At 43.1% G+C, this 25,947-nt stretch overlaps 1 protein-coding gene across 3 annotated transcripts; it reads left to right on the top strand.

Moving 5' to 3' along the window:
• Positions 1-509: 509 nt before the first annotated feature.
• LOC149131452 (uncharacterized) lies at positions 510-25,947 on the top strand. Of its 3 annotated transcripts, none has more exons than XM_089339663.1 (3): positions 510-4,328; positions 4,959-5,064; positions 24,886-25,947. In XM_089339663.1, exons 1-3 carry the CDS (start codon positions 4,262-4,264, stop codon positions 25,046-25,048), a joined length of 336 nt encoding a protein of 111 aa, XP_089195789.1. In that variant the 5' UTR covers positions 510-4,261; the 3' UTR covers positions 25,049-25,947. The 3 variants fall into 3 exon arrangements, 1 of the variants encoding a protein (XP_089195789.1); XR_016237918.1 differs by lacking the exons at positions 510-4,328; positions 24,886-25,947 and adding exons at positions 4,356-4,522; positions 5,542-11,307; XR_016237917.1 differs by lacking the exons at positions 510-4,328; positions 24,886-25,947 and adding an exon at positions 5,542-11,307 and having other exon boundaries at positions 4,529-5,064.

Below are 25,947 nucleotides of genomic sequence, written 5' to 3' on the forward strand. Positions count from 1 at the left end.
TCGAATTCTGCTCGAACGGTCCAGATTGACGCCGAACGTACGCACGTACGTTCTAATTCCGCTCGAACGGTGCAGAGGGAGGCCGAACGAACGCAGGTACATTCGAATTCCGCGTGAACGGTGCAGAGAGAGGCCGAACGGGCACACGTACGTTCGAATTCCGCTCGAACGGACGCATGTACGTTCGAATTCCGCTCGAACGGTGGAGAGGGAGGAAGAACGGACGCACGTACGTTCGAATTCTGCTAGAAAGCTGACGAGGCAGGACGAACGTTCGCACGTACTTTCGAATTCCGCTCGAACAGTGCAGAGGTAGGCCGAATGGACATACGTACGTTCGAATTCCGCTCGAAGAGTGCAGAGAGATGCTAAACGGACTAATGTACATTCGAATTCATCTCGAACGGTGCAGACGGAGGCCGAACGGACGCACGTACGTTCGAATTCTGCTCGAACGGTCCAAATTGACGCCGAACGTACGCACGTACGTTCTAATTCCGCTCGAACGGTGCAGAGGGAGGCCGAACGGAAGCACGTACGTTCGAATTCCGCTCGAACGGTGCAGAGGGAGGCCGAACGGAAGCACGTACGTTCGAATTCCGCTCGATCGTTGCAGAGGGAGGCCGAACGGACGCACGTACTTTCGAATTACGCTCGAACGTGGCAGAGGGATGCCGAACGAACGCACGTACGTTCGAATTCTGCTCGAACGGTCCAGATTGACGCCGAACGGACGCACGTACGTTCGAATTCCGCTCGAACGGTGCAGAGGGAAGCCAAACGAACGCACGTACGTCCGAATTCCGCTCGAAGAGTGCAGAGAGAGTCCGAACGGACGCATGTACGTTCGAATTCCGCTCGATCGTTGCAGAAGGAGGCCGAACAGACGCACGTACTTTCGAATTACGCTCGAACGTGGCAGAGGGATACCGAACGAACGCACGTACGTTCGAATTCTGCTCGAACGGTCCATATTGACACCGAACGTACGCACGTACGTTCTAATTCCGCTCGAACGGTGCAGAGGGAGGCCGACTGGACGCTCGTACTTTCGAATTCTGCTCGAACTGTGCAGAGGGATGCTGAACGGACTAATGTACATTCGAATTCCTCTCGAACGGTGCAGAGGGAGGCCGAACGGAAGCACGTACGTTCGAATTCCGCTCGAACGGTGCAGAGGGAGGCCGAAAGAACGCAGGTACATTCGAATTCCGCTTGAACGGTGCAGAGAGAGGCCGAACGGGTACACGTACGTTCAAATTCCGCTCGAACGGTGGAGAGCGAGGCCGAATGGACGCATGTACGTTCGAATTCCGCTCGAACGGTGCAGAGGGAGGAAGAACGGACGCACGTACGTTCGAATTCTGCTCGAAAGCTGACGAGGCAGGACGAACGTTCGCACGTACTTTCGAATTGCGCTCGAACGGTGCAGAGAGAAACAGAACGGACGCACGTACGTTCGAATTCCGCTCGAACAGTGCAGAGGTAGGCCGAATGGACATACGTACGTTCGAATTCCGCTCGAAGAGTGCAGAGAGATGCTAAACGGACTAATGTACATTCGAATTCCTCTCGAACGGTGCAGATGTAGGCCGAACGGACGCACGTACTTTCGAATTACGCTCGAACGTGGCAGAGGGATACCGAACGAACGCACGTACGTTCGAATTCTGCTCGAACGGTCCAGATTGACACCGAACGTACGCACGTACGTTCGAATTCCGCTCGAACGGTGCAGAGGGAGGCCGAAAGAACGCAGGTACATTCGAATTCCGCTTGAACAGTGCAGAGAGAGGCCGAACGGGCACACGTACGTTCGAATTCCGCTCGAACGGTGCAGAGCGAGGCCGAACGGACGCATGTACGTTCGAATTCCGCTCGAACGGTGCAGAGGGAGGAAGATCGGACGCACGTACGTTCGAATTCTGCTCGAAAGCTGACGAGGCAGGACGAACGTTCGCACGTACTTTCGAATTGCGCTCGAACGGTGCAGAGAGAAACAGAACGGACGCACGTACGTTCGAATTCCACTCGAACAGTGCAGAGGTAGGCCGAATGGACATACGTACGTTCGAATTCCGCTCGAAGAGTGCAGAGAGATGCTAAACGGACTAATGTACCTTCGAATTCCTCTCGAACGGTGCAGATGTAGGCCGAACGGACGCACGTACGTTCTAATTCCGCACGAACGGTGCAGAGGAAGCCCGAACGGACGCACGGACGTTCGAATTCCGCTCGAACTGTGCAGAGGGAGGCCGAACGGACGCACGTACGTCCGAATTCCGCTCGAACGGTACAGAGGGAGACCGAACGGACGCACGTACGTCTGAATTCCGCTCGAACGGTACAGAGGGAGGCCGAAAGGACGCAAGTACGTTCGAATTCCGCTCGAACGGTGCAGAAGGAGGCCGAACGGACGCAGGTACGTTCGAATTCCGCTCGAACGTCGTAGAAAGAGGCCGAACGGACGCACGTACGTTCTAATTCCGCACGAACGGTGCAGAGGGAGCCCGAACGGACGCACGTACGTTCGAATTCCGCTCGAACTGTGTAGGGGGAGGCCGAAAGGACGCACGTACGTCCGAATTCCGCTCGAACGGTACAGAGGGAGACCGAACGGACGCACGTACGTCTGAATTCCGCTCGAACGGTACAGAGGGAGGCCGAAAGGACGCACGTACGTTCGAATTCCGCTCGAACGTCGTAGAAAGAGGCCGAAAGGACGCACGTACGTTCTAATTCCGCTCGAACGGTGCAGAGGGAGGCCGAACGGACGCATGTACGTTCGAATTCCGCTCGATCGTTGCAGAGGGAGGCCGAACGGACGCACGTACGTTCGAATTCTGCTCGAACGGTCCAGATTGACGCCGAACGGACGCACGTACTTTTTAATTACGCTCGAACGTGGCAGAGGGATGCCGAACGAACGCACGTACGTTCGAATTCTGCTCGAAAGGTCCAGATTGACGCCGAACGTACGCATGTACGTTCTAATTCCACTCGAACGGTGCAGTGGGAGGCCGACTGGACGCTCGTACTTTCGAATTCCGCTCGAACTGTGCAGAGGGATTCTGAACGGACTAATGTACATTCGAATTCCTCTCGAACGGTGCAGATGGAGGCCGAACGGAAGCACGTACGTTCGAATTCCGCTTGAACGGTGCAGAGAGAGGCCGAACGGGCACACGTACGTTCGATTTCCACTCGAACGGTGGAGAGCGAGGCCGAACGGACGCATGTACGTTCGAATTCCGCTCGAACGGTGCAAAGGGAGGAAGAACGGACTAATGTACATTCGAAATCCGCTCGAACGGTGCAGAAGGAGGCCTAACGGGCGCAAATACGTTCGAATTCAGCTCGAACAGTGCAGAGGGAGGCTGCACGGACTAATGTACATTCGAATTACTCTCGAACGGTGCAGTGGGAAGCGGAACGGACGCACGTACGTTCGAATTCCGCTCGAACGGTTCACAGGGAGGCTGAACGGACTCATGTACATTATAGTTCTTTTCGAACGATGCAGAGGGTGGCCGAAGGGACGAACGTACGTTCGAATTCCGCTCGTACGGTGCAGAGGGACGCCAAACGGACGGACGTAGGTTCGAATTCCGCTCGAACGTTGCAGATGAAGGCCGAACGGACGCACGTACGTTTGAATACCGCTCGAACAGAGCAGAGGGAGGCTGCACGGACTAATGTACGTTCGAATTCTTCTCGAACGATGCAGAGCGAGGCCGAAGGGACGAACGTATAAACGGGCATCGGCTGGTACTTACGGCTTGTAATACGAAATCGCGGCTTTGGGCACGTGTTTGCGCCACTAGGAACGCTGTTGCGTCGGCGGTTGCAGATTTACGTTGTGGAGCTTATTTTGGTCGCCATTGTTTCGTATTTACGTGTTCAGGTTTGCTGTTTCAGCCGCAGATACGTACTTATAGCTACAGCGAGACTTATAATGCGTATAAACGGGCATCGGCTGGTACTTACGGCTTGGAATACGTAGTCACGTCTTTGGGCACGTTTTTGCGCCACTAAGCACGCTGTTGCGTCGGCGGGTACAGATTTGCGTTGTGGGGCTTAATTTTGTTGCCACTGTTTCGTATTTAGACTTTCAGGTTTGTTGTTACAGCCGCAAGTACATACTTATAGCAGTAGCGACGCAAATACTGCTGCAGTTTCGTATGAACGGGCATCGACTGGTATTTACGGCTTGGAATACGTAATCGCGGTTTGGGCACGTTTTGCTCCATTTGTTGTTATTATGCATATACTTATATATTATTTGTATTTTATTGAAGGAATCCCCGTTCTTCCTATCAAGTTCACAGGTGCCTTTAACTCAGTCAGACCCATTAAACTTCACTTTTTCCCACCCCTTTTTCCGGGATAACACTTAACCCCTCCCCTTTTCATCTCCTAATTATGTGGTTACCCTGTTGTCGACTTCTACCTGACAACGACACGTCAACAGCTGATTTTAAAGGAAGGAGATAATTTGACTTCACTAACTATTTCAGAAGAGGTGCGCATTGCCTAATTACTAAACACTCAAATGGTTCAGTGTTTTTAATTCTGGTGACTTTCGCTTATTGGCGCCTCAGAGATGTTCTTGATCTGCGCTGGATTTGGCTGCTATTTCTCGCTGTGGAAGACAGGTGTCTATGATCTGTGCGTGATTTGGCAGCTGTTTCTAGCTATGTAGATGTCTCCAACGACTAGAACTCTAGAGCCTCAAGAGATTACTTTACTTGCTGTTAGTTTCAACAACAACCACTGGCTTCCAGTCCGGCTATTTGCAGAGACTGAATTAGTGGTTAACAGTAATCCATGTGTCCTGTTTCTATTACTCCTTCCTTTACCATTTGTAGTCACCATGTTTCTTATAGAAAACCTTTGAAAGACCACCCATACTACCTTTACACAGAAACTTAAGTAAGATCAATATTTCTAATACACAGTTTGTCAACATCAGTTGCTGAGATGTCCAGAAGAAAATGAAACAAAGTGTTTCGGCCAGAAGCAACTCAAGTGGAGGTCTCCGATGAAATTTCCCAGCTCGTTCAGGTATGGTAGTATGTTATTGCAATTTGCAATTCGTTTTCTTTCTGAATGTCAAGTTTTATTGACTTCTCTTTCTTTACTAACATTGAAAATGCTTTGATATGGTATTTTACTCACTTATTTAAAAAAAAAAAAAAAACATCCAAAGCTTTATTATATTTTGTTGTTATTTCATTTCCACACAACAGAAATGTTAGAAGGTAAGTTTCTATTTAAAAACCTGATATATATATATAAAAAAAAAAAAAAGTCTCACATTTTATGAATCTTTATAACTGATTGTGAATATTGGTGTGGTTGTACCCCCGCCCCCTCTGTTAAACTTTAAATCACTGTGAAATAGGAAGTTAGTATTGTAGAACAAAGATCAGTTTGATCAGATATGTTGGAATCAAAATGGTGTAGAGTTTCTTTTTCTTTTCTTTTTTTCTTTTGTTGGTTTGTAATATTTTAAGCCACTTCACTGAATTTCCTTTGCAGATTCATAGCTTGTTGAGAGCCTCCGAGAAATGTGCTGTTGGTCAGACCAAACTCAAACGAGTGCTCATCTCCATAGCCGGTGTGTCCACACTTGTTCTCAAAGGAAATTCCGAGTTGACTGCAGAGACCTGCAATGGCTGCTAATATTTTGAGAGATTCAGGACGATTTTGTCTCTTGATATTTGTGTTATTTTTTGAGTCCTGTATCTATTTTGTCCTTGTCTGCATGAGTGGCTCTGTGGTTAAGAAGTTTGCTTCACAACCACATGGGCTGACCAAAACTTTCAGAGTGGATTTGCTAGATGGAAACTGAAAAAAACTCATATATATGTGTGTGTGTGTGTGTGTGTGTGTGTATATATATCTATGTATATAGATATATATATACACACACACACACGTGTGGTTATGTACAAGGAGTGAGAGTGAACGAGTAGACAGGCATGAAGAAGCATTGGAGATTGATTTGCAGTGCTGCTCATTGGGGTTAATTGATGATGGTGACTTTGCATGTGGTGTCCCCCCCCTCCACTAGTACCAAGACCACCATCATTCACCCTAATTTCAAAATGTTTTAAAAACTTGTGCATATGCGCACGGCCTGTTATTAATTATGGGTTGAATGACATCACGTAAAGTTTGATAATTTAAAAACTTTTTTTTGGTGTTGAAAACTTTTATGAATTTGTGTTCTGCAAATATCTTGTACAATTATGCAAGTCCCACCCCCATAAACCCCTGTGGATCCTCAAATTAGACTTAAATGGTATCAATCCCAGTAGGAATGAAAAGGGCATTGCTGGAATTTTTGCATAGATTTAAGAGGTATGTAAATGATAAATTGTTTTGATAACATAATTATCTGTTAGTAAATATCTTTTCCTTACACACACACAAACTACCTTTATCCTGTGAGGTGTTGAAATTAAAATTTTTTTATTTTATTTTATGTTTTAGTTATTTTAGAACTTCAGATTTTTTTTCTATAATTCTATTTATATAAATTACCATTTTGTGTGATGTTTGGGCTTGTAGAGACTGCAGTATATTTTTGGTTACTGTTATAGTCCTACAAAAATGAAAGTAAATTACATGTTACCAATTCTTTTAATCCTGCCACCTCTGTTTACCATTCTTGTATACTTTGAAATGGACTTTGTCTCTGTAAAAATGTTTTGTTTACTCTGTACGTTTTCTTCCTTTGGCAACAATTTCTCAAAAATCAATTTAATTTTTCAATCGAACATTAGATCTGCAGGTGACTTGCCTGAACTGATATTTAGAATTTATTTAGCATTTCGTCATTGCCTAATTTTTTTTTTCTCTCTAGCACTTGCTTCAAAGTATCTACAAATCATTCTGCTTGCCCATTTGACCCTGGGTGGTAGGGTGGAGTAAACGTGTGCTTGATTGCATGCATTTTATACAATTTCTTGAACTCATCCTGTAAATTATGTTCCATTGTCCGATACTGTGGTGTCTGGAACATTATATTGAGCAAAAAAGTTCATGCAGGAACTTTGCTACTTTTGCAGTAGGTTGACTGCACCTACATACTTCCGGTCACATGGTAAGGCTATCAACAATGTAGTAGGCGCCATTCACTGGTCCAGTGTAGTCTATATGTACTCTGGACAATGGACTCAGGCCATGATTGGTATTTGTGGTGCCTTGGCTGCTGGCACACAACCTCTACAAGATTTTACCAAATTTTCAATGTCCTTGTCCAGTGTCGGCCAAGACGCATAACTCCTTGTCAAAGCTTTCATTCTCGACATCCCCAGGTGTCCACTACGAAATTCATGTAATATCTGTTTCTGTAGGGCAGTTGGTACCACCACGGCCTTACCTCAGCTTCAATGTCCCAGGCGTTGGGATTGATGTCGGTCAGTTTTAGGCTTTGCCTCAGCTGATCCTTGTATCAGTGGCATGGATGGCCACACAGTGGTCACCAGATAAAATCTGACGCAGTAGCTTGGTTTCTTTCATTCTTGCATTTGTGGCCTGTCCATTTCAGGATGATAGCCTCGATGCTATTGTTTTAATTTAATATTGAGATCACATATTTTTGGTATCTTTTTACAATTATATTTTCATGTTCTTGAATTCCGGATGGATTTGATGAAAGCCTTCTTGACTCTATCCACATTTTCTGTTTCTGGTTCAGAATCTAATATGATTGTCTTTTCTGTTCTTGAAGATATTTTATAAGGTCCTATATAACAAGGACTTAACGAATGAGGAGTGATTTCTTTATTACCCACAAGGGGGCCAGTGGGGACATATAACAATTAGAAAAAAAAAAAAACTTATGATATAAATGAATGATAATGAAAATGAGCTACTTTATTTCATTATATTGGCTATGAAAGCCGTACATAGATGGAGTAGCTGCAGGCTGGACAAAGACATTGATGAGATGAATGATGAACACAATGATATTAATGGGAGAAGGCAGAAGTCACCCACCGAACTCTGCTTCTCTAAAATATTGTTCTTTTATAATTTACATATTTGAGGCAATAAACCTCTTAGCACAGTTTCTTATTCGACTCAAGCTCCTTACAATGAGGTACTAAGCCTCTTACTGCAGACGACACCATGTCCTTAAAATGAAGCACCTGCCTCTTACAACTCTTCTCATGGGCCACATGCACCTTCAGTATGAGGCACTCATCCTCTTACAATCTTCCGCCCCGAAGTGCCACTTAGGCACTCCAACAGTGCCATGATCGGAAGCACAATATATCCACAGGGAAGGAGTTCATTCAGGCTATGTCTCCTCCCTTGACAAACTCTGTAAAAAAGCTCTCCCAACGCCTCTTCTCACCTTCTGGAGAAAACCAAATATTGTTCCTCCATTTGTTCGAGGCTACAACTTCCTCCGTCGGTGGCACAATTCCCACCGATGGGTCTTTGGAACATGCCAGCAGTGTGTATTAGCAATCATTTTGTTTGGCCAGGACATACATTCATGGGTTACTCTGTTTCTCTGGCACGAAAAGAGTCTTGTAAAACCAGTGGAGATGTCACGGCAAATGTATTGGAATCAACTGAAATTGCAATGCAGAAGAATTTGATTTACCTGTTTCCAAAGCAGACCCTGAGCAGTTTAAGAGGGCCTTTCGTCAAACGATGCTGTTGGGAGGCATTGACCTGCCCCTGCAGGTGCCAAGTTGCAAGCCCGACTGATTTAGGCTGGTTGACTTTTGCCCCTGCCACTGCTTCATATTTTTTTAATGGGGTCTTCTTCACGAGGTCGCTGCCCTTCATCAGACACGAGGATGGTGACTTCATCAGACACGAGGATGGTGCTCTCTTACCATAACGTAGATCATGCGGTCTTCCCCCACAGTCCCCAACCTCCGCAGCAGTGGCTCAAGGGCTAATACATGCAGAAGCAGCAACAGGGGGCAGCCTTGGCAAATTTAATGCTTGATTGCGAATGGCTTTGAGAAGAGACCGTTCACCTGGATGACTGATTCGATCAATGATATACATAGCATTGATCCAGCCATGGAAAGTTGAGCCCAGACTGACCCCCACCAGATACCGATGGTCAACCGTATCGAATGCTGTAGACTGGTCTAAATTCACCAGTGCCCCACCCTTGCCAGGAATTTTTCCTACCTGCTCTATGGTGTAGTAAATGAGGTGAAGGTTGTCGTAGCAACTGGAAAAAGGGATCTGCTTGCATCATGATGACAAGATGCTGTAAGGAAAGTATTTCCCAGCAGCGAAAGACCAGACCTAAGTCAATCAGAAACAGCCAGAATCATCTTCCTTAAACATTGCTGGATAAAATTTGCGAAGTTGAGGCAGAAATCTAGGGCAGTGAAAGATGAAACATTGGTAAAAAAATGAAGCCAAGAAAGTGATGCAGTTGTTGGTGGGGGTCAATGAAGGCAGGTCCTTAGGAGTCACAGTTTTGGTAGGGTGCCATCTTCTTCGTTTGTTTTACTTATCGACTCTCAGTCTGCTGAGGGGTAATGTTGTAAAACGTGATAAATCTTTTTTGAATACTTCAAAGGTTAATCCCAAATAAGGGAGCCAAACTATTAAAGGAGTCTCAATATGGTAGAGGTCTGATGGATTTAATTGGTGAATCCTCTTCAATTCACAATTTACCATCTTAACGAAGAACATATTGGGCCATGTGGCTCTGGGTTCTTTACATTTAAGAATTCCTTCTGGCTGAAGGAATTTAATCCTGGGTCTCTGTTTAGTGAAGTTACGCCTGAGAATAAAGAGTAGCAACATTTACACAGACCCCACTTCTTTGTCTAATGATAAACATTCAAATGCAGTGAAACACTCAGTTTCTTTTAGTGATTTGTGTATCCGTTTTTTTGGATTACAACTTAGAAACCATTTGCATAGAATTTGGTAGCTCTGTCTTACAATGTCGAAGGGATAGTTATGCTTGATAATTTCCAGGTCAATAGTTTTAATTCCTAAGAAAATACCAGCTTGCTACCAATTACTTCCTAACTGATGTGCCACCTTCAGGAGATGCTTCTCTTCCAGGTTTTGAGAACCAACTTACTGGGATAGAACCTCTAATGGTTGTGAATCAGTCTGTACTTTCTTGTCCTCAACCTTTGCAGATTCAACTGTCTGTGATGTCGTCAGGACCTCCTCCATACACGTTGGAGTCTCAACTGCCACTGTTTGAACTTGCTTCTCTTCAATCTTTGGAGTCTCAACTTGCTATGGTTTCCTTTCTGATGTAGGTGCCAACGTGGGATTCTTATAAGTAGTTGGCATCCTAGACATCATTTCAGAGGAATTTTGGAAAAGCATTCCCCACAAATCACAACATGACCACAGGGATAGAATTTCATGTTGTATTTCTTTACTTCACACAACCTACATGGTGCCTGTGCTGTGAATAATAGCTTTAATTTTTCTTTCAACTTTGCATTTTTAAGTGGAGTTAATTCTCTTGCTTTTAAAGTAAAAATTTCCACTCTCGTGGACTAGATAACTAGCAACCACCACACCAGAGAGCCTTTCTCTATTTCGCATGTTGAGCTTCATGCAGTACTGAACTAAAATGGTCAAGTGTTCCTCCTCAGAATGAAACACTTTCTTTACAGCAAGGTGCAGACAATTGTTGCCTTCTTTGTTCACAGCGTTTACGTCTGCACAAAAAAACTTCTTTTAAAAAAAATGAGATTTTTAAATCCACACCATACCTAATATCACTTTTAAATGTCAAGTCATACCCTAATTCAAACACAACTATGCTTTCCCATTGGACACCTCTTAAACTTCCTATGAGAAATAATCACTTTGTGCTGATAGAAGTAAATGAGAAAGAGTTATTATATATTATTATTATTCATAATTTACATTTGTTTTCTTATGGTAATCATAAATATAATAGAAAATAGCACAAATAAATAAATAGTTGATATACTGGAAATTCTTTCTTTCGAATATGTAGAGGCATATTTATGTAATAAATATTGATCTACGTCATAATTGTTTTTTTTATCTATTTTAATTTTGTTTTTTTATGTATTTGAATTCTCATTGCAAATACTCTTAAACATACGGATTTCGAACCAATATTTTGTGATTTAGCATTCCTTGAACATAGAATTTCATGTGTCTTTTTGAAATATTGTACTCAAGTGGCTTATGTACAGAGATATGTATTGTTTATCAATCAAATATTGTATATAAGTCAAAACAAATTGTTGACTTTGTCTTTTTCAAAAATTTTTATATTATAATGTAAATAAATTGTTAGATTGTCAATTGTATTTTTCTATTTAATTTATTATTTGTAATTTATACTCCTATGTCTGTGGTATTCAACTGCTGTACCTGTGAACTGGATGTTTTACACTCCATATAATTTATTTTTCTTTTGTTACATTATATATATATATATATATACACACACACACACACACACGTAAAAAGAACCCTTCATGTGTCGTTGATGCCAGTGTTGCCTGACTGTTTCCATGCCAGTGGCAAGGAAAAAGCATTCTAGCGTGGTCGTTGCCAGTGCCGCCTGACTGGCTCCTGTGCCAGTGAAATATAAAAAGCACCCACTACACTCTCATAGTGGTTCATGTTAGAAAGGGCATCCAGCCGTAGAAACCTTGCCAGATCAGATTGGAGCCTGGTGCAGCCTCCTGGCTTGCCAGCCCTCAGTCAAACCATCCAACCGACTCAGTGAGAACAAAGTCTGGCTGACCAGCTAGAACCTTGGCCAGAGGGAAAAATGAAGTTTACTGTCAGCAACTGTGAGACAACGTCCCACAACCCTACGAGCTCTAATTCTCTTCTCTTCCAACATCATTCTATCTCTCTCTGTAGTTACTACTAAACATTGAAATAGGACACAAACACAAACTTTACTTCGCATGCTTTTGGATCTATCAGAACCTGTCCGTCGAGGCAAGGTATTGTAACATAATGGTAAACAAACACTTCCTTAAAACTTCAAGCATTGTTCATCTTTCACATCCTACAACTTGCCATTATAACAACAAACTCTGACATTTCATAATATTGTGTCCCTAATCAAACCTTACCCTTTATGACTGGTAACTACACAAATTATTATCGTTACATATATACATATATATATACACACACACACATACACCTTACAAACTGATTGGCGGCAAGAAGGGCATCCAACTGTAGAATAAAACCACAAATGAACCCATTAGCTTGCTTACCAACCACACGGTTCCGGGTTCATTCCCTCTGCGTGGCACCTTGGGCAAGTGTCTTCTACTATAGCCTCAGGCCCACCAAAGCCTTGTGAGTGGATTTGGTAGACGGAAACTGAAAGAAGCCCGTCGTATATATATATATATATAATCATCATCATCATCGTTTAACGTCCGCTTTCCATGCTAGCATGGGTTGGACTATTTGACTGAGGACTGGTGAAACCGGATGGCAACACCAGGATCCAATCTAATTTGGCAGAGTTTCTACAGCTGGATGCCCTTCCTAACGCCAACCACTCAGAGAGTGTAGTGGGTGCTTTTACGTGTCACCCGCACGAAGGCCAGTCAGGCGGTACTGGCAACGGCCACACTCAAAATGGTGCATCTTATGTGCCACCCGCACAAGAGCCAGTCCAGGGGGCACTGGCAATGATCTCACTTGACTTGCCGGGTCTTCTCACGCACAGCACATTTCCAAAGTAGTCATCGCCTCAGTGAGGCCCAATGTTCGAAGGTCTTGCCTCACCACCTCAGCCCAGGTCTTCCTGGGCCTACCTCTTCCACGGGTTCCCTCAACTGTTAGGGTGTGGCACTTTATCACGCAGCTATCCTCATCCATCCTCACCACATGTCCATACCAGCGCAATCGTCTCTCTTGCACACCACAACTGATACTTCTTATGTTCAGCTTTTCTCTCAAGATACTTACACTCTGACGGGTATGCACACTGACATTACACATCCAACGGAGCATACTGGCTTCATTCCTTGCGAGCTTACACATGTCCTCAGCAGTTACAGCCCATGTTTCACTGCCTTGTAGCATGGCTGTTCGTACACATGCGTCATACAGTGTGCCTTTTACTCTGAGTGAGAGTCCCTTTGTCGCCAGCAGAGGTAAGAGCTCTCTAAACTTTTCCCAGGCTTTTCTTATTCTACCAGCTACACTTTCAGCGCACCCACCCCCACTATTAACTTGGTCACCCAGATAGCGGAAGCTATCAACTACCTCTAGTTTTTCTCCCTGGAATGAGATAGAAGTTGTTTCTTGTTTGTTTACAGTGTTTATTGCACCTGAACATCTGCCACATACAAAAACTAACTTCCTAGTTAACCTGCCTTTGATATTGCTGCACCTCTTATGTGTCCATAGCTTGCACCTGGTACATCTTATAGAGTTACTACCTACTCCTTTTCTACATACTGAGCAGGGCCATCTATCTGAAGGAGTTTGTGTTTTATCTACCTTCCTACTTACTAGGATTTTGGTTTTAGCTAGGTTGACTCTAAGGCCCTTCGATTCTAGTCCTTGCTTCCACACCTGAAACTTCTCCTCTAGTTCTGATAGTGACTCCGCAATTAGTGCAAGGCCATCAGCATAGAGGAGCTCCCAGGGGCAACCTGTCTTGAATTCCTCTGTGATCGCCTGGAGGACTATGATAAATAGGAGGGGGCTGAGGACGGACCCTTGGTGGACCCCTACCTCTACCCGGAATTCATTACTGTACTCATTTCCAACCCTCACCTTACTGGCAGCATCTCTGTACATGGCTCGCACAGCTCTCACTAACCATTCTTCTATCCCAAGTTTCCGCATTGACCACCAGATAAGGGATCAGGGGACCCTGTGAAAGGCTTTCTCCACGTCAACGAAAGCCAGGTACAGAGGTTTATCCTTGGCTAGGTATTTCTCCTGCAGCTGTCTTACTAGAAATATGGCATCAGTGGTGCTTTTACCTGGCACGAACCCAAAACTGTATCATCTAAATGGATTTGCTCCCTAATTTGTTGGGCTATGACCGTCTCCGTAACTTTCATAACCTGATCTAACAGCTTGATGCCTCTGTAGTTATTTGTATCTAAAGCGTCACCTTTACCTTTGTAGCAGTTGACTATGGTGCTGCTACACCAGTCATTGGGTATGACTCCTTAGTTTAACACCTGGTTCGTAATACGGGTGACTAGGCTGTAGCCAACACTGCCAGATATTTTGAGCATCTCTGCAGTGATTCCTGATGGACCGGAGGCTTTCCCTGTCTTCATACTCTTAATTGCTTTATTTATCTAATCTGGTACTATCAACTCGGATAGCTGGTCCCTCTGTTGGGTCGACATACGGCAGGCTCTCTTTCTCCCATTCATTCTCTTTATTAAGCAATCTATTGTAGTGGCATCTCCAGACCTCTTTCTTTGCAGCCTCATTTAGTGCAAGATCTCTCTCTGTAGTTACTACTAAACAATGAAAGAGGACACAAACACAAACTTTACTTTGCATGCTTTTGGATCTTTCAGAACCTGTCCGCCGAGGCAATGTATTGTAACATAATGGTAAACAAACACTTCCTTAAAACTTCAAGCATTGTTCATCTTTCACATCCTACAACTTGCCAGTATAACAACAAATTTTTATCATCAAAACCGCTGACTCCGACATTTCATAATATTGTGTCCCTAATCAAACCTTACCCTTTACGACTGGTAACTACACAAATTATTATTGTTACATATATACATATATATACACGCACACACATACACCTTACAAACTGATTGGCGGCAAGAAGGGCATCCAACTGTAGAATCAAACCACAAATGAACCCATTAGCTTGCTTACCAACCACACGGTTCCGGGTTCATTCCCTCTGCGTGGCACCTTGGGCAAGTGTCTTCTACTATAGCCTCGAGCCCACCAAAGCCTTGTGAGTGGATTTGGTAGACGGAAACTGAAAGAAGCCCGTCGTATATATATGTATGTGTATATATATATATATATATATATATATATATATATATATATATATATATATGTGTGTGTATGTTCGTGTGTCTGTGTTTATCCCCCAACATTGTTTGACAACCGATGCTGGTGTGTTTACGTCCCCGTAACTTAGCGGTTCGGCAAAAAGAGACTGATAGGATAAGTACTAGGCTTACAAAGAATAAGTCCTGGAGTCGATTTGCTCGCCTACAAGGCAGTGCTCCAGCATGGCCGCAGTTAAATGACTGAAACAGGTAAAAGAGAGTAAAGATTACATATATATATATATGTATAGCTGCCTATCTGTCTGTCAGTCCATCCCCCTATCTATCTGTCTGACTGTCCGTCAGTACACCCATCTGTCTGTCTATCTGTCGGCTGTTTGTGACGTTGACTTCCGTAAGCTGAAGTCATTTTTCTCTGTTAAAAAGCTGCCCAACAACTTTTGCCTGGCCTCAAGCGAGGCTTTCACCCTTTAAAGGGTGAATTTTCGAATTTTAAAACATTTCACAAAAATGTTTTTCATCTGTCTAGAAAAATGGACAGCCTTTCTAAGACTGCCAAGTGTTTCGGTCTTTAAATTAAAATTGGGATTTCCACCATTGCCGCCGACGAGGCAGATTTCAAATAACACTCAACACATTGAGACACTGTCACACTCACCCTTTTGAATAAGCACAATACACATACTGATACAAGTGGGAAGGGGAGGCAGAAACAACGAAGACACTAATGAAACAACGAGCAGCAGGGCAACCCCGACTATCACTTCTCCTCTCACCACTACTCTCACTTCCGTCCTGAAAACTGCCATCACCGAACAACAAACAATGTCACGGACAAACTAAATGATTTTGCTTCTGTTTGAATGCAAAAGAAATATTCTAAAGTCCTTCTCAAAGGAAGAACTTCTACAATGTAAACAATTATTATACAAAGAAGACAAAACCATTAAACTGAACACCTCACACAGCATTTTGTAAGACATCCCCACCCCAAAAAACCCCCATTATTTACAAAACCCTGAACATAAAAAATAAAATATTAGAAGGGGCCACTTAAGAAACAGTTGGGAAATGTGTACAGGCCATAATGAGCATTCAAAACATATATTGCAAGAGTGTAAAGATTTGCCTGGATCGAGGTTCGATTTGATACGGAAGAACGGGCAAAGGGACACTCGACAAAAAGTGTTTGGATTGCAGGGGATTTCTAAGGATTCCCACTTACCTTGGTTATCGGGTGACAACGGTAAAAATTAAAAGATGAATGGCAAATGGCCATGGAGGGGGGGGGGAGAAGAAAAAGGGGAAAGAAAAGAGACATAAAATCAAACAAAGCAAGGAGGGTTCACCGCTCAGAAGAGTAAAACTCCCACACAAAATAAAAAAGATTGACAGCAACACTACAAACACACGAATACCAAATGGCCCCACGAAAGTTGATAGCAATAAACAAACAATTCAGACCTAATGTAATACACCAACAGAAGTGAATGTGAAAACAAACAATCACCCATGCACAACACAAAAAAACCTCCTTCACGTGACAAAAAACATACTGAAATCTCTCTACCTTGATGCAGGAGGGAGATTTCAAAAGTAAAAAAAATGGACAAAAAACATTCTGAGAAATGATTTTGAGGAGGGGAACAACCAACCTTCAAACAGTGACTTTCTCTCTCTCTCTCTCTCTCTCTCTCTCTCTCTCTCTCTCTCTCTCTCTCTCTCATTCTTTTCCTTTTGTTTGTAAAACACAACTTTCGATAGGAACATGCTTAGAATAGGTTGTATAAATGTGCGTGGCTTGGGGTCTCCATGGAAACAAGGCTGTCTGTTAAATGAGATCGAGTCACAGAATAGACATATAGCCATCAGTGAGACCAGACTCCACAACCCACGGTCTCCCCAACACATGTTCAGCAGACAATTTGACGTTTGTTTTTCTCCGTGTCTGCCAAGAATGAGAGGAGGTGGTACCATGGTGCTTTTAGGAAGAGCCTGAACCTCAAAGTAAGAGCAATATTCCTAGACCCGGAGGGTAGGCTGGTCGTTTTGGATGTCAATGGTGTGCTTTTCGACCGATAACAATTTATGCACCGTCCTTAACAGGTCAGCTGGATTTCTTTCGACGTCTAGAGGTTTTCCTGGGAACGTCTCGACTTTTACTTTCAGTGGGGGATTGGAACGCTACCTTGGACATGCAACTAGACTACGTGGGTAGAGATAGAAATAGAAGGGGATGTAAATGCTTCAAAGACCCACTCAGACATTTCCAACTGTCTGATAGGTACCGACTGAACCACTTGAATGCACTAAAGTGGACATGGACCAATCGCATCGGGCCATCCTGATCGTAGTTAGATAGTGTTCTACAGGACAGTGGATAGGGATAGTGTAGGTTGTCCACAGTTTCATATAGTCAGCTACACAGGTCATAAATTTGTGACTTGTATGTTTGACTTAGATAAGAGTCATAGGCAGGGTCCCAGTTACTGGAAACTAGATGCGTTATTCACGGCGTGCCAGGCTTACAGAGACCAGATTAGCACACTAGTTAAGAGGGCGTTGACGGGCACCAGCATCAACAATAGATGGTGGTATGCCCTAAAGAAAGCAATTAAAATAAACTCGGTTAGGTATAAAAAGGCTCTAGTGATAGATCGAAATAGAATAGAGGGAGACCTAGTTAAGAAATTAGAAGAGGCACATACATGTGGCATCATGTCCAATGTGTTGGCAGTGAGGTTGGCCCATGACCAACATTTCAACGCCAAACACGAAGGATATGTTGTCAGAGCTAGGATGAGTGCTCTGGGAAACGAAGGAGTTGGAGCCACCTGAGAGGTCCAAGTGGCAGAGGCGCAACAAGGCAACAAAGCCACCATTCGGTCTCTGACAGATGAACAGGGGCGCGAATTACTCGAGCCCGAAAGGATGTGTGAGGCCTTTCAACAGTAATTTGCCCGACTGTACGGGACAACTGGTGGGTCAGAATGCAGGGTGGACTTTAGTGCCTACCTGCATGGCTTGGAGTGTATGTGGTGCAATGACAGGCTGGGCTTGGACGGTCTGCCTTACGAGCCTTATTGTCATATTCCAGACCTGTTTGGAGGCATTTTGGCTGCAGTCTACTGTCACTGGCATCAAAATGGGAGTATCCGCAGTTTTGTGAGGTGGGGAGCGGTGGTAGCGTTAAAGAAAGATCCAAACAAGGAGATTGTTATAGATCATTTTCAGCCCATCACTCTGCTCAACGCAGATTTGAAAATTTTGGCCACGGTGCTAGCCGAGAGGTTGGAGCTTATCGTTGAGACGCAAACATGCGCTGTGCCGGACAGGAGTATCCATGACAACTTCCATCTGATGCGTTACATCATAGACAGGGTAGTTAAGGAATCGTGCATGGTTGGGGGCACCGATCAGTTTGAATCAATCGAAAGCTTTCGATAAGGTTGACCATCGTTACTTAGAAGCTGTCCTTAGGGCACTGGTTTCGGTTCCTTGCCTGAGGTCACCGTGGTCTTTTTCGCAGACTCCTCTTTCCACAGATAAACTTAATTTGTTTTACCTTTTTACTCTACTTTATTTTGCTGTTTACACGCCCCAAACTTTTTTAATCGTTTTTTTTTTTCCTTTCTTTCTTTCGAATAGAAAAGTTCTACATTGTATTTTCCCCTCTGTATACGGCCCTGTGTAGCTAATAAAGAAATCTATCTGTCTGTCTAACGGTCTACGTTCTGTCTGTCTATCTACACACACACACACACACACACACACCTATCTATGAAGGGTTACGTAAGTTACTCAAGAGTTTCGTAATTCAGACTCGTCAAACTTTGACGAAATCCATTCACGGAACTCTCGCACTTTCCCCTCATTTATTTAACTTAACAACTAAATCTTAAATAGATTTTACTCAAATTTACTGCTCCCCGCCTCTTCTTTTATATATATATATAAATTTGTGGGCTTCTATGAAGCACAGACACGCTATATATATGTATGTGTGTATATATATATAAATATAAACAGGCATATATACAAGGGCCGGGAACAGGGGGTGCAGCGGGTGCACCCACACCCCCTAGAGTTTTCAGGGGTTGCAAGATCAAAATTTGCATCCCCTACAAAATCTTACCAGTTGCAGAAAAAAAGTGTTTAAAATCTATCGGTATAAAATGCTTAAGTTCGATCTCGTTTCAAAACAAAGAAAAAAATAAACATATAAATAAATAAAAGTAATGAAGCTGGCATAAAATTCCCTAGGGAGTTTAGAACCACTAACTTCTGAAGGCAAATAGCGTCAAAATACCAAAACTTAATTGACAATAACAACAGTAGCAGCAACAATAACAACAACAAAACCAGCATGTATGGTTAATTTTGAATATATAGCATTACTTGAATTCTTGAAGACAGCTCCCACCTAGTTTCTGTCTGTCAATACTTCTTTCCATCTTTTAGTACCACTCCCAAGTTCTTTGTAATTGGTGTTGCTAAAGACTTAAAACACGGTTGACTGGATTCGACCGTTTGACCCCAGTCTAAAAATAAAACCCCTTCAAAATTCTTTCAATACAAAACGACCATTTAATACTCCATACCATTATTTGCTTGACCACTGCCTGGGTAAGTGCCTTTTTTTTCAACTCCAACCTGATTCACCTTTTCATTAAATCTTTACTTTCCTTTTGTCTTTATTCCTCTCTATCTGCTTGAGTTCCTTAGGAAATAGTTTCCTTTTTGCGTTACTACTAACAAATCGTATCTTAAAGACGTAGTTTAGGCAGAATACCTTATATATTGACAACTTTCATTTTTTATCTTGCCTTAATTCTGTCATATTATTAACCAAAAGTCTTCCTGCCTATATATAAAATAGTATCTGCGTCATATCTGTTTCCGATACTGTCCTGCTTTTTCGTTTTATATAGAAAACGTTGATTTAATTAGTTTGATAAGTGCCTCTGCACGAAACTCTCGAACCTTCAGTCACTATGTAACTTTCTCCGATGAATAAATCTATACTTATTGAGACTGACTCAACATAAATTCTATTTTTCATGTTTGATGAGAACCCAATAATGTTCGGAAATCGATTACAGTTGTTCATCTTTTTTTTCAATCTACGGAGAAATGGCTAAATTTGCCCTCTTTATAAATATACGATATATATATAAATCTAAATAGACCTCGATAATCGGCTCGGGAATCTCCCCAATGACTTTACAAAGGTCACTTGGGGCCCCAATTCGCCGTGAAACCATTTGGTAGCTGGTATCGTTACGAGGTCTATTTATATTTACCCACTTCTCTACTTGGAGAGTAAGCTCTCCTCCGGTTATATGGTTTTACCGTATATTATCACATATGTATATCTCTCTCTCTCTATATATATATATATATATATATGTATATATGTGTGTGTGTGTGGAGAGAGAGAGAGAGAGAGAGACGTAGGTAGGTACATATGTAAGCACACAAACACGCACGCATATATATACGAATGTATGTATTTGTGTGTCTGTATGTCACCCCACCATCGCCGTATAACTAATGTTGATGCGATTATGCCCCTGTAACTTGTCGGTTCGAAAAAAGAGGCGTATAGGCTACTTTTGTATTATAGTGTGCGTGTTGTTATTTAACCCAGGGTCAAACCTGACTAAGCAGGCTCGTGCTCAAAGTCACTCAGGCCGTGACCATCCCATCCTATTCCTACGTCTCTGCTTGAAGTAGTTGTGTGGGATTTTAATCGAGATTTGGTTACTACTTCTAGCAGTTCGAGCCAAAACGTATAGGCCAGTTGTTGTTGTTTAATCCCAGGTCAGTCCTGATCCGGGCAGCTCTACAATCAAAGATGTTCCAGCAATGACCATCCCTTCTGTTATTCAGACAGAGTGTATCTAGGACTACATTGTGTAATGTATAGTATAGTGTTCAGTCTTAATAGCTACAGTTGTAGTTAGTTCCGTCTTGGTTCAACTTGCGCTTGGTAGCCTCTTCGTTTACACCCTTTAAATCCCACTTCAACTCAACAAAACTCTGTTACACACACACATACACACACACACACACACACACACATGCAGAGCCACCTTTGAAAGTGTCAGTCTTTAAGGGATTATGTTCGTCCACCACTGTTTGGCCTTTATTGCTGCACATTCTCTGTGTGTTTTGTGGATAAAGTTTCCTTTCGATCTCAGCAGAACTTTTTGCCAGACACTTTGTTCACGTCGATTGAAGCAATGACAAATAAAGGGTCTTCAATGTACCTGAAAATTGAAGGAAAAGATGATGGATAATGAAACGAATAATGCATGGCAAATTGAATGCAATTTAATAAATGATAATATACGTGTGTTTAATTGTAATCGTCTAAGCCCTCTAACCACTAAGCTACACACCTGCACTTGTACGTATCTCCTGGTAGTTTTGTCTCTTGCATGTGAGATATCTCTGTGGGTTTAAGTGTAGCGGGGTCAGTTGTCTGATGTTCCATGGGGTTTGCTGCTAAGAAATCAGATAGGGTTTGGCAGTCTGTTATTTTGGAACCAGTTTTCTTTGTGATTTATCCAGGGTTGAAATAGTTGCCTGGCAATGTCTGGGGGACAACGGATTAGATGTCGGTTGATTATCCTGTTATGTTGTTATTTTATAGGTGTGTGGCTTCTGGTTAGGAGATTCAGCTCATAATCGTAAGGGTGTGGGTTTGGTTCCCACACTTTACTTCAGCTCACTCAGCTGGCAGAAATGAGTCATACCTGTAATTCAGTGGACCAGCTTATCATGTTCTGTGTTCTGTGTTGGATTTCCCTGAGAACTACATCTATTGTAAGCATGTCAGTCGCATCTTGTCTTCTACTATAGTCTCAGGTTAAGCAAATCCTTGTGAGTGGATTTGGTAGAAAGAAACTGGAAGAAGCCCATCACATATATGTGTGTCTTTGTGTTTGTCCCCCCACCATTCCTTGACAGCCAATGCTGGTGTGTTTGTGTCCCTGTAACTTAGTGGTTCAACAAAAGAAAGCGATAGAATAACTTCTGAGGTTGATTTCTTCGACTAACACCCTTCAAGGCGATGCTCCAGCATGACTACAGTCAAATGGCTGAAGCATATAGAAAACAGTAAAAAATGTCTGTGGTGCACTTAGCCACTTGCTTGTTAATTTCACGAGCAGGCTGTTCCAGTGATCGGAACAATCCTAATTGACCAACAGCATTTTTAGATGGTGTTGGATCACTCGACACTTTTGTTTGCCCTCATTCTGCGCTGTTGTTCTGTCTTCAAGTGGTTGTGAAGTGTTTTGTTTGCCAGATGGGAATGTGGTTGAACACCATCCTCTTTTCTGATGTTGTGAGGATGCTGAAGGATTAAGGGGGGAGTGTGGTGGCTGTTGTTGTTGGTGTTGTTTAACCTCAGGTTAGTCCAGATTGAGCAAAATCCATGATCAAAAGTATCACAGCCATGACCATCCTGTCATTAACAAATCCAGAACCACATGACACAGCATATCCTGAGTCTAGCCACCATGTAGTGGTCTCCCTCATTGGCTCATACATACATATATATATATGGATAAGAGAGTAGGGTGTGATTTGAAGGAGATTTGGCTGCTATTTCTATCAGGTCCAGCTACCATGTAGAGGTCTCCCTCATTGGCTCCTACATACATATATACATAGGTAAGAGAGTAGGGTGTGATTTGAGGGAGATTTGGCTGCTATTTCTAGCAGGTCCAGCTACCATGTAGAGGCCTCCCTCATTGGCTCATACTTACATATATACATAGATAAGAGAGTAGGGTGTGATTTTGAAGGAGATTTGGTTGCTATTTCTAGCAGGTCTAGCTATCATGTAGAGGCCTCCCTTATTGGCTCATACATACATATATACATAGATAAGAGAGTAGGGTGTGATTTTGAGGGAGATTTGGTTGCTATTTCTAGCAGGTCTAGCTACCATGTAGAGGCCTCCCTCATTGGCTCATACATCATCATCATCATCACCATCGTTTAACGTCCGCTTTCCATGCTAGCATGGGTTGGACGATTTGACTGAGGACTGGTAAAACCGGATGGCAACACCAGGCTCCAATCTAATTTGGCAGAGTTTCTACAGCTGGATGCCCTTCCTAACGCCAACCACTCAGAGAGTGTAGTGGGTGCTTTTACGTGTCACCTGCACGAAGGCCAGTCAGGCGGTTCTGGCAATGGCCACGCTCAAAATGGTGTCTTTTATGTGCCACCCGTACAAGAGCCAGTCCAGGGGCACTGGCAACGATCTCGCTCGAAAATCCTATGAAGGCCAGTCAGGCGGTACTGGCAACGGCCACGCTCAAAATGGTGTCTTTTATGTGCCACCCGCACAAGAACCAGTCCAGGGGCACTGGCAGCGATCTCACTTGGCTTGCCGGGTCTTCTCACGCACAGCACATTTCCAAAGGTCTCGGTCAGTAGTCATCGCCTCGGTGAGGCCCAATGTTCGAAGGTCTTGCCTCACCACCTCAGCCCAGGTCTTCCTGGGCCTACCTCTTCCACGGGTTCCCTCAACTGTTAGGGTGTGGCACTTTTTCACGCAGCTATCCTCATCCATTCTCACCACATGTCCATACCAGCGCAATCGTCTCTCTTGCACACCACAACTAATGCTTCTTATGTTCAGCTTTTCTCTCAAGATACTTACACCCTGACGGGTATGCACACTGACATTACACATCCAGCGGAGCATACTGGCTTCATTCCTTGCGAGCTTACGCATGTCCTCAGCAGTTACAGCCCATGTTTCACTGCCATGTAGCATGGCTGTTCAATGAATTTTCAAAATTCTAGTCGTTCTATTGACGGGATTTTGTCAAAAGAAAGTGAGCTAAAAGTAAAAAAAAAAACAAATCCTCTTTCCATCAGGAAAGGAACCTTTGGAGAAAACTCCAAGCTGCCATTATATGGAATTTTTTTATTTATTTAGTGTTTAATTTTATTTTTCATTCTCGAATTAACTGTCACGATATCTGCAAGAATAAATTGCATTGATATAAGAACTGCCGTTCAGTGGCACCAGTTCTGTAGAGATGTTTGTTTGGCAAAAAACTGGTGCCGGACAAAACTCCAATTGCTGGTCCGGACCATAGAGTGGAGTTCCATGAAAGTTTGTTCTTCAAAAAGAAGAACAATGGACGACGAATGTGTCGCAAAACTTGGGTTGTTGGATGTTATGACAACACAACCAGAAAAAGGATTTCTTCAACGTCTACCCGATAGGAGTGCAGAGATGTTGGAGAATGTTATCAGACAAAACGTTCTTGCAGAAAATTTATGACTGACAATTTGGCAAGCTATTGGAATCTGCATATACTCGGTTCCATTCACCAGACAGTAAATCGTTCCCCAAATTTCTTAGATCGGTCATCGGGGCATGTAAAAATCAGCGGAGGTAAAGATTATGGGAGATTATTTTTGTTGGTTTTATTTTGAAATGAAAACATTATATCAAGGTACGATTCAAGAAGATTGGATCCAGGGCGCGCATCCGCGCATGCGAGACGTGACTAGTGGATCCTACGACTCTCCAGCGCGCGTCACGCACAAAACATGTATGAGGGTGTTTGCGTTTTGTTTACAATGTGTTTTATTTACTTTGTTCAAAAAAACCAAAACAAACCGTCCTGCATGTTTTGTGCATACATGCATTGGCAATAGATTGTTATTGTAGGATCGACTAGTCACGACTCGCGTGCGCGTGCGCAATAGCAGGTGTGTGCGCCAATTAATGGCGGTGAATTCGAATGTGTGAAAAAAAGGTAAATTTCAACATTTCTCTCGTTCAACACCCGACAAAGCATAAACCACAAAATTCACCTTTATTCTGTAATTCTATCTCCAGAAAATCGAAAAATACAAGTTATTCGCTGAAAAATTCTGCGCCAGAAATTGCAAAAGAAGAAAAAACCATTTCACAGCTGATGTCTTCTGCTGAATTCCAGACATTTTCGAACAAGGTAAGGCAAAGAGATTTCCTTTTAATTGGCTTTCGCTTGTTTCAATAAAGACAAAACAAAACACTAACATGCTTTTGCTTTTGTTCAGACTTCGTTACTACTAATTTTTATAATTTCAGCATTCGTTTATTATTGTTTTCAAACGTATTTCTGCCAAATGTCATTTATAAAACATGTTTAAAGAAAAAGGGTGCGGATGCAGTCACGCCCCTCACCTTCGAAAATGTGTTTTTTAGTGAAAGGTTTCTTCGGAAACGTGTCTGTTTATTATTACATGTGTGTTTATATAGATGTCTGTAGGTATATAACGTGTGTATTTGTCTTTCTATAGCTCGAGAGAGAGAGAGAGAGAGAGAGAGAGAAAGTTGTAATTTAATTGAAGGCTTGTAATGGCTGTGGAGTATCTCTGGGTCAGTTCGTCGTACTTTATATTGTCTGATATCGTCTTTAAATCACATTTCACCTTCCAACACTTATAACCCCTCCTGAATCTCAATATTTCGTCGTTGTTTTGGCTTTCGGACACCTCAGTGTTTGTCCATCCATCGACATGCACAAATCTTGCAGTCCTCCATTTTGTTCTCTTCTGGATCCTTTCTTGGTCTACGCCTTTCAAACACGCGCGAAACAATTTCCAGTGGGAGGAGGGGGAGCCTGTTGAGCCTTGTGTTTTTTTGTATTTGTTTTTTTTCTCTTGCTTTGTATCGGAGGGGAATGGGTGGAGGGGGTGTCTGAGAAGGTGGGGTGGGACGGGGTGTATGGCTTGGGGTTCTAATTCAATCTGTCCTTTCTTCCTCTTCCTTCAGCTACCATCCACTGTTCTTTGTTTCTCTTTTCTTCCTGTTGCACCTTCTCCGGCCCCTTTCTAACTTCTTCCTGACTTCTCTGCTTCTGCAGAAGCCTTTTTTAGCCACATTTAAAGCAACGAGGGGTTCTGCCCTCCACCC

This window comes from Octopus bimaculoides, chromosome 22, assembly GCF_046866305.1.
Source record: "Octopus bimaculoides isolate indiv1 chromosome 22, ASM4686630v1, whole genome shotgun sequence".
Taxonomy (NCBI): domain Eukaryota; kingdom Metazoa; phylum Mollusca; class Cephalopoda; order Octopoda; family Octopodidae; genus Octopus; species Octopus bimaculoides.